The sequence below is a fragment of the Lynx canadensis genome, chromosome B4, assembly GCF_007474595.2.
Source record: "Lynx canadensis isolate LIC74 chromosome B4, mLynCan4.pri.v2, whole genome shotgun sequence".
NCBI classification, from domain to species: domain Eukaryota; kingdom Metazoa; phylum Chordata; class Mammalia; order Carnivora; family Felidae; genus Lynx; species Lynx canadensis.
Window position 1 is genome coordinate 43,842,569 of NC_044309.1, and position 15,981 is coordinate 43,858,549.

General features: G+C 41.3%; 1 protein-coding gene across 4 annotated transcripts in view; it reads right to left on the reverse strand.

Annotated features, from left to right (window-relative positions):
• CLEC12B (C-type lectin domain family 12 member B) overlaps positions 1 to 12,376 on the reverse strand; it is a 36,199-nt gene extending 23,823 nt beyond the window's left edge. Inside the window, exons 1-8 of one of the 4 annotated variants that reach the window (XR_003970206.1) lie at positions 12,216 to 12,376; positions 10,279 to 10,377; positions 8,013 to 8,231; positions 7,349 to 7,503; positions 7,057 to 7,172; positions 3,725 to 3,980; positions 3,021 to 3,185; positions 479 to 620 (exon numbers count right to left, since the gene is read on the reverse strand). Coding sequence is in view for 2 of the 4 variants with exons in the window: in XM_030321671.1 (XP_030177531.1) it covers positions 3,830 to 3,980; positions 7,057 to 7,172; positions 7,349 to 7,503; positions 8,013 to 8,231; positions 10,279 to 10,377; positions 12,216 to 12,306 (831 nt within the window). In the remaining 2 variants the exon portion in view is untranslated. Of the gene's footprint in view, positions 1 to 478; positions 621 to 3,020; positions 3,186 to 3,537; positions 3,981 to 7,056; positions 7,173 to 7,348; positions 7,504 to 8,012; positions 8,232 to 10,278; positions 10,378 to 10,633; positions 10,669 to 12,215 lie in introns of those variants that run through there. The other 3 variants (XR_003970207.1, XM_030321671.1, XM_030321672.1) reach the window with 3 other exon arrangements.
• Between the last annotated feature and the right edge of the window lie 3,605 nt (positions 12,377 to 15,981).

The following is a 15,981-nucleotide window of genomic DNA, read 5'->3' on the forward strand; positions in this document are numbered from 1 at the left end:
AACGTAGATTATTCATAGGGAACATTAGAAATGATCTGCGAGATCACTGAAAATGGCTTATTGGGGGTGCCTGGGTTGCACAGTCAGTTAAGCATCTGAAACTTTGATTCCGGTTCAGGTTTGTGGGCTCGAGCCCCGTGACAGGCTCTGTGCTGACGGTGCAGAGCCTGCTTGAGATTCTCTCTCTCCCTCTCTCTCCGCCCCTCCGCCACTCAGGTGCACGTGCACACACTCTCTCTCTTTCAAAAATAAACTTAAAAAAAAAAATGGCTTAATGGGTGAACCAGTACGTTTCAAGCCCAGTATGCTCTACTTTTAATCCTAGTCTTTGTTGATTATTGAAAAACATGCTAAGATATATTTAGAGAAAACTGAGGGGAGATGCACTTTATTATCTTGATAATATCATATACCTTGAAGGAGAGGGGGAAAAAACATGTCAGCTCTTCAAGTTACTTGTTCGGCAAGACTAACATACCTGAGGAACAGAATTCCATTGGCTTCAGGATTGTCTTGTTAAATTTGACCGCCTCTTCAGTCCTCTGCTTCACAATGAATTCTCAGTTTTAAAAGTTAATTCTATCCTCTTCCTGTCCAGTTTTACTACTATCACACCTGCCCTGAGGAAAAGAGTGTTAATAATGTGCCCTTTCATCTTTCTCCACACATAAGCAAACATAACAAGCATGATTCACTTAGGGTAATCAGTATACAGCCTCGAATATACCAACAACCCTAGCTTCCGATCACAGTCACCATGCCCACTGTCCCAAGGCCATGGACTCCTCACCAATGGGACTAGCTCACCTTCTCTCTTCATATATAATGGACGTCTGGCTATTTTACCAATATGGTAGCCCTACGCCAACAAAATGGTCGCTAGAATGATCTCAGTCCAGTGGTTTTCAACCCTAGCTGAAAATTAGAATCCTAAGAGTAGCTTAAATTCTTTTTTCCATAACCTAATCACACCCCCAATCAACTATATCAGAGTCCTAAGAGGTGGAATAATCTCAGGCATCAGTGTTTCTTCAAAGCTTCTCAGTATAATTGCAGTGCACAGCTAAACTGAGTATGTCCACCAAGCCAGAAAAAGCAAATGGCATATTACCTGTCTATCCTGACCACCCCAACCAGTCTTCTCATTAAAGAGTTGTGGGACGAGCTCACAAAAATGAAATAGCTGAGGTTTGTACTTACTTCTGTCCCAATTTTGACCTGTCCTGACCCAATTCGCCCTGCACGAACCAAACTAATTTTGCTAACACTGCAGAAAGAGCCATCCACTGAGGTGATGAATGTGTTAGCTGAACCTACTATGGGGGGCCTGGGTGGCTCAGTTGGTTAAGTGTCCACCTTTGGCTTACGGTTCGTGAGTTTGAGTCCCACATTGGGTTCTCTGCTATCTGCCTTAGATCCTCTGTCCGTCTCTCTCTCTCTGCCTCTCCCTGGATTGCGCGCCCTCTCTCTCTCTCTCTCTCTCAAAAGTAAATACACATTAAAAATGATGTTCCAGCTTCTTGTGGAAATCATTTCACAATACATATATCAAATCGTTGTTTTATCCACCTGAAACTTATACAATGTTATATGTCAATTATATCACAGTAAAGCCGGCAAAATGAAATTAAAAATAAATAAATAAGCAAAATGTTTTTAAAGACAGAAAAGAAAGAGTTTTCGCTTTGAGGATGGTTCTGCCACCTTTGCCTTTGAATATGCTTGCTCAGGGAAGCTAGTATTGAGGCCATTTATTCAAACATTGGCGAATATCCAGGCCGAGTTAATAAGTATCTCCAGTGGCGTTTGTGAAACTTGCAGATTCCGCAGTCCTGCCCTCCAGTCATTCTGAGTCTTTAGACCTGAGGTGCAGCCCAGGAATCTGTCCTTTTAAGGGGACTACCTGTATAAATCTTACATGAAGACAGCTTTGGAAACTACATAACTCTTCAATGAGGCAAGGACAGCTATCCAAAACAAATACAAACCATGGCCTTTCCCCAGGACTTTTGACAGTGTGTGTGTGTGTGTGTGTGTGTGTGTGTGTGTGTTGTGTGATATCTCCCAGAAATTTTCAATAGTGGGGAGAGAGAGAGATTGACTCCTGGCATATGGCATGTCTCATAACATAAGCCAAGGTATCAGAAAGCAGCAAGGAATAAATTATTCCGACATAAGGGGTTGGAGGATCTTCCAGAAGACCTTTGGGTTTACTCATCCACTGCAAAGGCTGCCAGGGACGACATCATGATGGCAGGGAAGTGGGGAGACGTCTATGAGCAGTACGATCTGGTGAAATTCCAGAGCCACTTTGAGGTCAGAAACAGAAACGTCCTCTTTCAGTGAGGGTGAAAGTCAGAGTGCACAGGAGATAAGAGTTAAAAGATACAAGACACCAGGGAAGAAACTTGTAACCTCCTGATAGGAACAAAATAACCAACAAAGATATTTTAACACTAATAGTAGATCTTTCGATGGTTAGAAATAGAGGAATAAAGGAAGAAATGATCTTTCCCAGGGGAATAAAGAAAAACTCAAATGTGTGGGAGTCAGGTGCAGAGGTGTTGACCTTTGAGGAATAATTTTGTCTTTGTGCGAGTGACAGTGACAGAAAGCTACTAAAGAAATAAAAGAGTAAAGTTGCTTTTTTAAATCTGCGTTAGACTTGTGTTTCAGTCCTGTATGATAATTAGTAAAGCCTGCTCACTTGAACTATGATGAAATAATTATGTTTCCAAATTTGTGCTTACGTATATTTTGCTTATAATTTTCACTACATTTTCACATTAGACTTTGATTCCTTTGTTCTAGAGTTTCTGTTAGTGCCTATGTAAAATTTCAATCAGCTCTCAATTTTAAATCTTTAGAGAGTAAAAGGCTACTGGATTTAGTGTGATGTTCTTTCAAAGGATTGTCAAAGTAGTCTGAAATGCACCTAGCTCAGAACTCCGATCGTGTCAGTTTTTCCACTGAATTCTAGATCTCTGGTTTGGCCAGATCAGTATTGTGGGTTAGTTTACCATTCTATCGAGCCTCTACGCAGCTGCACAATTATATGAGGAGCAAGTAAAAACCATCTCCTTCACCGAATAAGCAATTTTGTCCCAGAAAAACGTTCAAGCTAGATTTACGATGTTTGGCGACTACCGTGCAGGGACGCTGACCAGCTACGCCGCAGGAAAGTTCTGAAAAATAGAACACAATGGTTCTACTATCTTCACACAATTTCTAATACCCAGATTACCCAAGCAATAACCTCAACATTACTGATCTAAAAAATGATAGTATAAATACTAAATGATGTGCTACTCCACCTATATGACAAAGCTCGTACAAAGGGTACAAGCAAACAATTTGCCAAGATACTAAAATATTTTCAAATCAGTTGGTATAATGCTGCTGCCCTAGCCGCCAGCACCCCTATCCCAGAATCCCCCAGATCTCTGTCACAACGGGGCCTCCTGAATGTTGTTCCAGGGCTGCTGGCTGCTAAATATTCAAACGTCACCCCTGTGCACTTGTGCATGTGTGATGACAGAGCAGGAAAAGAGCCTTTTATTTGAGGGAGGAAATTCAGTGAAATGATGCTGAGATAGAATAACAGGGCCATACAGTGGCTATTCTCCCGAGGTCCCCAGCAGTCACCAGAACATCAGATCAGAAGCCATCAGACGATGAAGCAGAGGATGTTCCGTGAAATTTATTTGCCTGATAGTTTACGTACACCGTCATCTTTTCATGTTTTTGGCTGTGGTCCGGTAGCCTTCTCTTTCTTCCCATGAACGTAATCACAAGTCCCTTACATCTTGGTGAATTCGGAAGATGCGTATTAATCCAGATCTTCGATCTTCACTAATGTAGCTGTCTTCTCACAAATCCAAGAAATTTCAGCGCTGCAGCGGGAAAGATAAATCTTCCCTTTCTGAAAATAGGCACATCCTCTGGATCCGTTGATCTGGGTGTATTCTCGAGGGCTGAATCTGGAAAGTCATCCATTTAAAATTAAAGACAAATTTCGTATTTGAAATTTGATCACAATTCAGTGTTCTCAGTTACCGAAAGCCATCTATCTGAACTTTCAGAGACTTCTGGTTCCACAACATCTCAAAGTTCTTTTTTTTTATTTAATTTTTTTAATGTTTATTTATTTTTTTAGAGAGAGAAAGACAGAGTGTGAGTGGGGGAGGAGCAGAGAGAGAGGGAGACACAGAATCCAAGCAGGCTCCAGGCTCTGAGCCGTCAGCACAGAGCCCGATGCGGGGCTCGAACTCACAAACCGTGAGATCATGACCTGAGCCGAAGTCAGAGGTTCAACCGACTGAGCCACCCGGGAGCCCCCACAACATATCAAAATTCTTCAAGCTGGCATATCTGAGTTTTTCATTTCAAGTTAATCATAATCCCAGGTAGAATTATTTAAGCAGGATACTTAAGTTCTGGGTTGAGAATTTGTAACCTCTCCATTAACGTGGTAGAAACTACCCAGCACATATGATATTAGAAGTACTAGGATTTCTTTACTTTGGAACTTTATGAAGGAAAACAGACAAGTGAAATCACGTTCTGGGTGGACAGTTATTACATTTTGTTATGCACAAATATAATTTTGTGTATATATAATTTTGTGTTATGTATCTATATATACACACACGTGTGGAGGAGGAAGAAAGAACACGATAAGGGTTAAGGGAGAACATAAGTGACTACATCGATGTGGTTCTGATACTGGTCCCTAGTTCCTCCGTAAGGAATTGGTGGTAACCCTTGAATAACGTCATTACAAATCATGCTCAGCTGGTCTCAACCTCCTGTGTGCCTTTTTACTCGCATGATCTGCATAAACTGCAGTGTTCTTTTCTGGCTTCAGGGCCCGGCTTACTAAATCTTCCTCTTGGCTTCTGCGCTTGCTGAGATTAGCCTCACTCAGGAGGAAACGGCTGTGTGATTCAGAAGCTCAGTCCCAGCACCTTGCGTGATAACAGCCACAGTCTCAGGGCATCAGTGACGTCAGACTCCCCACCTTGCTGCAGGGACCATCTCCTCCATATTTTAACCGGGAGTGAGCGGAGGGGCCTGGGATAATGAAAAGTCCTTTGGGAGAAGGGACTCATCTTCGTAAAGCCCAAAATGGAAACAGTGGCACTTCCCAGGGTATGGTGGCGCGTTCTATAAACCCTCAGTCTGGCAGCAACACTCCGGATTAGTGTGTAATCATCTCATGCCCAATATGGCTCCATTTGCAAAGAAGTGACTCTCATCTTTGTGTTTTTATTACTTTGCACATGCTCTTCGCCGTGAGTATTTGGGTGAAACCAGACTGGTTGATTTAATATGACTGGTAGTGGTCATTAGCGAGCGCAAAATTGTCATGGTGTGTCCCACCATGACAAAATGGTGGGAAATGGACAAAGATGACATATATCTGGGGACAAAAGTGCAGACCTGTCATTGTTTGTTATTCAGGGAATGTGGGGAGCCACCGCTGAAGCACAGTACCCTTGGTGGAAAATGAGTGATTATAACTCAGTTTAAGGAAACCTGGACGGGACGCCTGGGTGGCTCAGTCGGCTGAGCGTTGGTTGACTTCGGCTCAGGTCATGATCTCACGGTTCGTGGGTTCGAGCCCCGCATCAGTCTCTGTGCTGACCGCTTAGAGCCTGGAGCCTGTTTCGGATTCTGTGTCTGCCTCTCCCTCTGTCCCTCCCATGCCCATTCTCTGTCTCTCTCTGTCTCTCAAAAATAAATAAACATTAAAAGTTTTTTTTAAAAAAGGAAATTTGGACAACATGCATTAAGGAGTAAAACAGGAGTGAGGTGAATGGGTGAATAACTTAATGGGAAGGGAGGTGGAGAAAAAACCCACCACACCCAGAAATGTGCCAAATGATCTTACATTTCATGTAATGTACAAATACCATGTATTATATTAAAAGTACAGGGGTGCTTGGGTGGCTCATTGGGGCGCCTGGGTGGCTCAGTGGGTTAAGCAGCTGACTTCAGCTCAGGTCATGATCTCGTGGTCCGTGAGTTCAAGCCCCACGTCGGGCTCTGTGCTGACTGCTCAGAGCCTGGAGCCTGTTTCAGATTCTGTGTCTCCCTCTCTCTGACCCTCCCCCATTCATGCTCTGTCTCTCTCTGTCTCAAAAATAAACAAACGTTAAAAAAATTTTTTTAAAAAGTACAAATACAACTGTATCGTCTTGATATAGTTGTGATGAGCTGTGTTCCTCAAAATATTTGATTTGTAATCACTAAGAGAATTTTGTAAGACTGTGTTCCTTGACATATTTTTGACATCTATTTTTTCACAACTTTAAATAGTTGCAAAAACTGTAATTTTAAAAGTATCATGTATTCTATAGGTACACTAAATATTTCCTCAAAACCCTGAAGGTGTGGATTCAGCTCATTTTAAGTCATGAAAAACATTTGCCATATAATCTAATTGGTAAATTCCATCAAAAAAACTAATTATTAAAGTGATTCACCAATTTAGACATACTTGCTGTTAGAAAGTGGTTGACAATTGGAATTTAAATAAATGTGTTAATGTATGTCCATGATAAACACCACCCTCTGGACTGTAAGTGTTGGGCAGTCAGGGTAGCAGAGAGCCCAAGGTCATGATCACAAAAGCACTCGGTCCTGATTTTGCCACTTGGGAGCTCAGTGACCTCAGGCAAGTTATTTAATGTCTCTATGGCAATTGTTTCATCCCTAAAATAGGACTATAACAGTGCTTTTATCATAGGGCTAATATTTATAAACTGCTTCAAACAAAGCGTATTATTTGTTTTTTAAATTAAAAAGAAGAAATTTCAACTAATAGAAAAGCTTCCGTGTTTTGCCATGAGTTTGTCACATACATGAAATTAGGTAGTCTTGCTCTCAATAGTTCTTCCTGAAGCTCTCTTTTCCTCGTACATTGTACTCTTTTATTTTTGTATCTAGATTTATAATTCTTACAGTTAACATTGATTTTCTTAGTGTTCCATTTCTTAGTATTCTTTGCTTGCTTTCCCCCCGCCCCCCATCACCCCGACAGTTGAGACTTACAACGATGGAGACGGAATGGAGCCATCCTCCCATAGCCAGCTCTTTCCAGATGGATCCCATGATAAGCCCAACCAGAAGAAAGAAAACTTGGGTAATGGCTGTGACTTCAGAAAATCCTGAGAGAGACAACAGGGAAAATATCATGGGAGAGCCACATTCTGGTTTGCAGACGTTAAGATATTCATTCTCATTCAAAATGCCCGAATTCCCACTGTGTGAGTCAGAAATTCCATGTATTTACTTTCCATCATATGAATAATGTCTATAACCAGGGAAAGAAATTCAGCCAGACCTTTTCCTCCAAGCTATCTATCTTCACCAAGGTGGAATTCTGGTCCAGGCAGTTATTTCTACTGTTAATCCAGGTATTTTCCTCATTTGTTGCAAAATAATAGCAGCTGTTTTGGTACCATTGCCACATTTTAGGGCAAGGATTGCATTTGTGGTCTGAAAAAGAAATTACACCCATTAGCACAAATTAAATAATCCTGGCGTGACTGGGAAAGGATTTGGGAACTAAGTAATTGAACTTGACGATAGGGTCTGAGACCCAGCATTCTGAAAACATACCGCTTTAGGAGCCTGTGAAAATGAAATCACCCCCAATTATGGGCTGGGGCAACAGTGATCGAAATTCTCCTTCCAGGCCTCAGTCTTCTGGCCTCAGAGTTACCAGCTACACTTTTAACTTCTTATAACATCAGCATCACCTAAAAATGGTTCACACATTAAGAGGCTGAAGAATCCAGGTTGGGATCATCGCAAGATGCTCCCCAAATTCACCTCTGTGTTTTCAGAAATGTTAAATAAATTCCTATCTTCCCTTGTGCCCTGGAAATGTAGGGCGACATCATTAGGAGTCTTTGGATACCATAACTTTCTCATACTGCAAGGTGGCTCATGTGATCAGTGCCCACTGGGGCAACAGATTTGACCTGACGGTAGGTCCTGATTACCTGAAGTGCGAATGATCAGCTCTTGGCAGAGCTTGATGGCCATATGTTCCTGCCGCTTCAATAGACTGGAGATCTGGGATTTGAGATGCTCCTCCTCAGTGGGAAAATTCCTGTAGTCACTCAGCTGCTGGGAGAAGTTATCTTGCTGTTGGTGGATGGTTTTTTGCAGTTGACTTAATCTCTCTGAATCTGAGTTAATTTCATGAGATGTCTGCAAAACTCCAAGACATAATAGGATACATGTTCACATATCCTCTTATTCTCAGCCAGAGGTAATTCTTTTAACACAGCCATATTTCTTACATCATGTCATATGTATTAGTGGCTCCCAATAATTGAAGCATCGTGGACGAAGCACACACGATTGCCTTGCTATTCCAAATTGTTTGGAGCTCATCCTTTATAATTGTATTGAGATTTTGCATCTGATTATACTTGTATTAAATGAATGAATTAATGATTATATATCTTTGTTATTTCATCTAAGGCAATGCCATTTTGCCATTCGTCTAGTGTGTTTTTTTTTTTTTCCTGTTTGGAGTTGGTTCATGTAATTGGTGTTTTCATGGGAACAGAATCCTTTAAGGCAATAGGTATGGTGTGAAGACCACTTTTATCAGAATCATCCATATATTTGTTTTTTTTTTTTTAAATGCAGATTTTAGAAGCACCTGGGTAGCTCAGTCAGCTGAGTGTCCAACTCTGGATTTCAGCTCAGATCATGATCTCATGGTTCCCGAGATCAGGCCCTGTGCAGGGCTCTGCAGTGACAGTGTGGAGCCTGGGAGGCTGCTTGGGATTCTCTCTCTCCCTCTATCTCTGCCCCTCCCCTACTCTCTCTCTTAAAATAAGTAAATAAACTTTTTTTTTTTTAATCTTTAATGTTTATTGTTGAGACAGAGAAAGACAGAGCATGAACAGGGGAGGGGCAGAGAGAGAGGGAGACACAGAATCTGAAGCAGGCTCCAGGCTCTGAGCTGTCAGCACAGAGCCCGACGCAGGGCTCGAACTCACGGACCGTGAGATCATGACATGAGCCGAAGTCGGACGCTTAACCAACCAAGCCACCCAGGCGCCCCAGTAAATAAACATTTTTAATGCAGATTTATTGCCACACTAGACTATTTCTGGCCTTGGATCCATAAAAATCGGCCTCTTTAATTATCACCTCAGGTGATTCATCGTCACAATAAATTTAAGAGTCACTGCCCTTCAGGAAAAAAAAAAAAACCCTTCACCCGTCTATAGTGAACCAATGAATATGCATCAGTGCATCTTCATTTTTAAAATATACATCATTGTAGAAGATCAACTGCTAATCCCTAATGATTGGCTACTGAATAGTTGTTACTGCTGCTAGAACATCATGTTTCTTTCTAAAAGAAAGAAGGCTAAAAAGAAAAAAGGCTAAAGCCACATCATTAGCTCCTAGTTAAATGTTCAAACCAGTATGTCTAAATTCTAATTACCTATGAAATCTTCCACATGTAAAAATGAAAGAAAGTAGCATGGAAGGTGCTAGCATCCTCCAGAAAATAAACTTTCTTGCCTGCAAGTCCCCTGAAAGGGAATACTGCTCTGTCCATCATATACTTAACGACACCCTACAAAGTGTGTATTCTCGGGATGTTCTTCCACTTAATGTTAGTCCACAACTCCCTATCCTGTCCGACCCTGACGGTTCAAGGATGGGTCAGAACCAAGGGAATACTCTTTTTTGGGGGGCTATTGTGATTGGGACTGGAACTTCCATTGTTACGCAGAGGTGGTTCAACTTTCTATATACAGGGTAAGGTCCCCCAGGTAACTTCTCCTCTTTGTTTTTATCTCTTTTTCATTTCTAGCAGGCAGGCTGTTTCTACACTAGAAAGGTCTTGAGTGAGCAGATTAAGCCAGTCTTGTACTAAGTCTTTGGGGTGAATGAAACGACACGCTTTTCCTTGAGTCCCCCTCCGTTGGCTCCCTGTTGGTCACCAATGGGATAATAGGTAGATGTGCATCTATGCAGAAAAGAAGCTCCCCATTCCAACGAATAAAGAGAAAAACAAAAGCCGTGTTCATAATCCAGTCTAGTTTATTAAGAGGAAATGGATAAAATCCATTTCCAAAATCCTCATAATCATAAAGTCTGTCCCTTGGTTGTTGAGCTTAGAGACTTGGAAGAATGAAAGAGATGTGATCATATAATATTGTCAAACCTGAGTCTGCATAGTTTACAAATGTGTTTCCTAATCCCCTTTCTTGGGTTCGATGAAAATATACTTACGCATGATCCCCAAGGTCACCAGCCCAATCAGCAGCATCAGACAAAGAGTTAACAGACTCAGGGCAGCCTGGCGCCAGATGGGGGAAGGAGCTGGACACCCTGAAGAAAGCCAACAGAGAAATTGTAGTTGCACATGAGTTTTTATTTCTCCCACTTAGGAAGCTTCCCCAGCTTCCTAAAATCTCCTTCTTATTTCTCTCTTTACTTTCTCAAAAATACCTAAAATGATGTACAGTAAGATCTCTACCATCAGTGCTCCCCCACTTCTCTTCCCACCATTCTCTTTCCCTTTAAGAGTGTCTCCTAATTTTTAGGTTTGTGTTTTATATCATTGAACACCCTTCTTTAAGATTACCAAATGCAGGGGCGCCTGGGTGGCTCAGTCGGTTAAGCGTCTGACTTCGGCTGAGGTCATGATCTCACGGTCCGTGAGTTCGAGCCCCGCGTCGCGCTCTGTGCTGACAGCTTACAGCCTGGAGCCTGCTTCAGATTCTGTGTCTCCCTCTCTCTCTGACCCTCCCCTGTTCATGCTCTGTCTCTCTCTGTCTCAAAAATAAATAAACATTAAAAAAAAAAAAAAGGTTACCAAATGCATGTATGAGATGTGGTGAAAAATGCTTCTCTGGATTATCTGGACAATAGGGGAGACTTCAAGTTTTTGAGGTCACAAAACCTCCCCAAGGCTAGGATTATTATGGATTTTACTTTTATCAATTACATTCTATTTAGCATCTGGTAGGTAATGAATGAATACTGAATGAAAGGCAAAATTAACATGTAGTCTAACCTATGATATTTCTTTATTCAGAATCTAATGGCATCTAGCCCAACATTTTCAGACAGATTAATGCAAATTTCCAGGTGCACTGTCACATACAGCACAACCACAACTCCTTTTATCTCAAGGATTACAGCTATAACTTAAACAAACAAATAAACGAAAATGTATAACCAGTTTTATTAGACTCCATGACAAACCAATTCCCGTCCTCTTTGCATATCGCCCTAATACCACGCACACGCACGCGTGCACACACACACACACACACACACTCACACACACACTTAAAAATAAATCCAAAGAGGAGAAAGTAGTTCCTATATATCAGATGATTTGGGCAACAACCTGAACTGTCAACAGATTATTGAAAATTAAGAATATAGTCTGATATACTAACCTGGATTCCTGACCACAGAGATTTACATTTCTTCCAACAAGGGATAAGGGAATGAGCTGAAGACTAGAACTGAGTTTGGACTCCACATACTAGTTGTAAGAACTTGGCTAACCATTTAGTTTTTTTCAGCCTCAGCTTTGCTAATATTATTCCATTTACTTCACAATTATATTTTGAGAAAAATATGATATAATGCATATAAAATACTATACAGATACTGTTATTATTGATTCAACAGTACGAATTATACTGGGAATTTCCACCTTCTAAAAACAGTTTTTTTAAACTTCTAAAACAGAAATGATCTCCTGTCTATTTCTGACTCACTCATCTTCCCATTCCTCTCTTCAGTTATTTGTACTTTTGAAAAGAGAAATTTCCCCCACTTTCTCTATTTTAGAAGCCTCCCATCTGACTTCTAAAAGAATATTTGCCTGGCATCTCTCACAAGGTATCAATATCATGACTTCACTTTTAAAAAGAAATCCATTAATCCCCAAATTCAATTTCTCTCGTATCCAATATGTTTCACTATGGCACAGAGCCTCAAGAAACATAGTGATACCACACGTTTAAAGAGATCTTGGAAGGTACATGTTTTCTCCCCCAAATTGCGAACATCCATTCCACTTAACGCATCCCACAACTTTGTCTCCGTTTCGGAGATTCTGCAGCACACCTCTCCTTAGCATCAACCTCAAAGCATTTAACACCTGTGCATCCCCCAAGGTCAACATCTTGCTGTCTCTGAACTCCTACCTCTTTTCCTTAGGTTATTTCTATCCCGGTTATTTCTTGCTCCAACAGAATCCTGAAATGTGAGTGTCGCGTAAGTCACTTCTTCGGACATTGTAGAAGAAAGCGCTACTGTAAATTACTCAATTAATGTTGCAATGTCTTCAGGCTCAGGAACAGGGTGTTCTTCTCAAGGCTGGGAGCTTTTATAAACATACTCTACTGACCCAAGACACACCCCACTGCCCCTCTGTAAGGACAGAATGACAATCAGTTTTTTGTTTTTTGTTTTCGTTTTTGTTTGGTGTGTGTGTGTGTGTGTGTGTGTGTGTGTGTAGAAAGAGAAGTCAAGTACCTTTCTCTTTAGAAACCAGAATAAAAAAGATCTCAATCCCTCTGTTCTTTCTGCACTGCTTCTTGTGAAGCAATAGGGGTACTTGGAGCAGAGCCCGGATGGCGGTTTCCTGGGGGAATTCCCATGATCCTCAGGTAGAGGATCTGAATGTTTCAGTAAAGGGTCCGACTGTCGTGTTTACATGTGTCAAAGACCAGCTAAGCCTGTATGAAGACATTGGTTCTGGTTTATACTCACTCATATCAGATAGAACGTGCAAGACAGAAAAAGCTGTGTAGGTAAAGACCAACCACATTTAGCTGCTGTTTTAAGAAATACGTGTGTGTGTGAGTGTGTGTGTGTGTGTGTGTGTGTGTGTGTGACAGAGAAAGACAGATTGTGGAGAGGGGAGAGTGGCAGTACTAGCAATGGAACATAAAGAAGAAATTGATAGCTGTTAAAACTGCGTACCCATGGCAGGTCCCTCTGGCATGGCTAAATTCCAAACAGAATAATCCCTCTGGAGATAACAACTAATACTCAGGACAAGATTTAAAAAGCAACTACCAGAAGTTCCGGGATAGTGAAAGAAAGCAGGCAGATTCTGGGGACAAAAGGGCTGGCTCATGGTGTGGTGCTTTTGATTTTGTTTTTAATTTGTTTATTCAGTCGGTTTTTAACCTGCGGGCAGCCAACAGTCGTTGTTGTGGGGCAGCTAAAACTCCTAGAGAATATATGCCATCTTTCAGGTCTGAAAATTTCGAAGACTGGAGTTTGGGGCAACCGGAAGAACAAACAGTGCTGGGTAGTCACGGGGACCACTGCATATGGGGAATCTCTAGAGAATCTTTACGCCTTGAAGCCTCTTTGAGCTACAAGTTATATACATCTCATCTTAAAAATAACTTGATAAAATAACCAAGCTCTATGTTCTCTTTCTTAGGACTCAAAATGCCCTGAAAAGGTGTTTCTAGTAAAACTGAAGTCAACCCACTGCACAAAGATTTCACTGTGATACTTTGTTTCAACAACACCCTATGAGCAAGAAAGTGGACGATTTTTTTAAATTTATTTATTTATTTTGAGATTGAGAGTGGGGGAGGGGCAGAGAGAGAGAGAATCCCAAGCAGACTCCGTGCTGTCAGCCCAGAGACCAACATGGGGTTCCATCTCACCAACTGTGAGATCATGACTTGAGCCGAAGTCAAGAATCAGATGCTTAATCAACCGAGCCACCCAGGGGCCCCAAAGCAGACAATTGATATAGCAAGTGTTCTGGCTATTATCTGGAAGAACATGAGAAAAAAAACAGCACCTCTCACCTACGGTTGGTCATTTAGTTCATCGGCATCAAACTCCAGGCACGGCATTTACTTCTAATCCCATCATCGCTTCTTATAAAATTTCACTAATTTATATTTGAAAAAATAATTGTTGTGGAGAACCTGTGGAAGGCAGAATGACAGCCCTCCCCCAAAGATGTGCACCTTCCCCTCCCCAGAACCTCTGAATAGAGTAGTTTGCATGGCAACAGGGATCGCAGATGTGACCAAGGTGACAGAGTGTGAGATGAGGAAGTTATCCTGCGTTATCTGCCGGGCCCAATTTAAGCTCACGAGCCCTTCAAAGTGGAGAACCTTTTCTAGATTCGGGCAGAGAGAGACAACATTGCTGGCTGAAGGTGGCGGAGGAGGGCCAGGAACCAAGGAAGAGGCAAAGGAAAGGAAACAGGTGCTCCCACAGAGCACTCAGAAAGGAACACAGCCCCGCTGACAGCCTTGATTTACCCCCGTGAGATCCATGTCAGATTAATAACCCACTGAACTGAGAGACCTTAAAGTTGCATTGTTTAAGCTGCTCTATTTGTAGAATTTGCTAAAGCAGCAAGAGGGAACTCACACAGGACCCAAAAAAATTTTTTGGGGGGGTCTATATATGAGCAAGGGAACTAAGAAATCTTTTCTAAAGTTTCCTTTGGGGTAAGAAGGAAAAGATTACATAACAGTACTGGTGGGGGTGTTTTGGTGTAGGTTTTTGTTTTCAAATGGCTAAAGGACTTGATCCAGAACCTTCAAGGTCCACCTCTGTGTGAAGATTATCTTCGTCAAAGTTCTCCAGAATAAACTGCCCGTATTTCATGGGTGTGAATGAATATCCGATAGGTTGCAGAAAGACAATGTGACGATAATGATTCTTCAAAAACTTTTATGTCTGATCTCTAAACACACGAATGCGCATGTATTTCTTGTTCCTGTTCTTTGGTTTGTTGTTGTTGTTTTTTCAAAATGATGCAATGCTCAGTCAAAAAAATAATTATCTCGAGGTTCTGAGTCATAATCAGTTAAACTCCCCTGTCAAAAATGTGGAAGTAAATAACAAATTTACGTTTCTGTTTACTATTCTATGTAACAGGCAAAGGCAGAGGCCATCGATACGAAGAAAAGTTAAATTAAACAGGTGATTACAAAAACGAAAACTCAGGATGTTTTTCTCTCTCTCCTTTGGTCTTTGTCTTTCACCACATTCTGCAAAGGCTGAGTATTCATTTTCATTGCCCTGATTCTTTCATACCCTCAAGTTCCCTAAGAAAGCATTTAACCTCTTACAGTATTATATGAAATTATACTTGGGTTTTAAAACCGTGATGCGGAATCCCACTTGGTGGCTAATAATTTCTATAAGAAAAATGATCCGTGTGCCTGGGTGACTCCGTTGGTTAAGCATCTGATTCGGTTTTGGCTCTGTCATGATCTCACAGTTCTTAAGATCCAGCCCCCTGTCAGGCTCCCTGGTGACAGCATGAACCCTGCTTGGGATTCTCTCTTTCCCTCTCTCTCTCTCTGCGCCTCCCCCTCCCCCCGCCTCCATTCTCTCTCTCTTTCTCAAAATAAATAAATAAACTTAAAAAAAAAAAAGAAAAAGGATTGGTTACACGTCTTACACATTTTCTGCTATTATGATGCTAAAAGGCTTTATTATCTATTATTACTTTATAATTGTATTAGTTTAGAAACCACTGTTTATACTTATCTCCCTCAAAACTTCCAGCATCTCTCTAGCTCATTTTGACAGATTACGCTATTATATATCACACCTTACTATAGTCATACACCAAATTTCTCCTCATTTCCTTACCATTTTTTCAATAGTCTTGAATCTCTTAAATCTCGACTCTTGTCATGATTAGCACTGATTCCAATATCTATGTAGATGATAATTCCAATATACTGGACTCTCAGTTCCCGGAATAACCTCGGTAATCGACTACACCACCTGGCATCCCCCCACTGTGATCATACTTGAAAACTATGCTCTCCAATATTGTATTTACTAGTCTCACGTGACTATTTAAATTTAAATTAATGAAAGCAAAAACTCAGGGGGGCAGCTCGGTGGCTCAGTCAGTCGAGCATCTGACTTCGGCTCGGCTCATGATCTCATGGTTTGTGGGTTCGA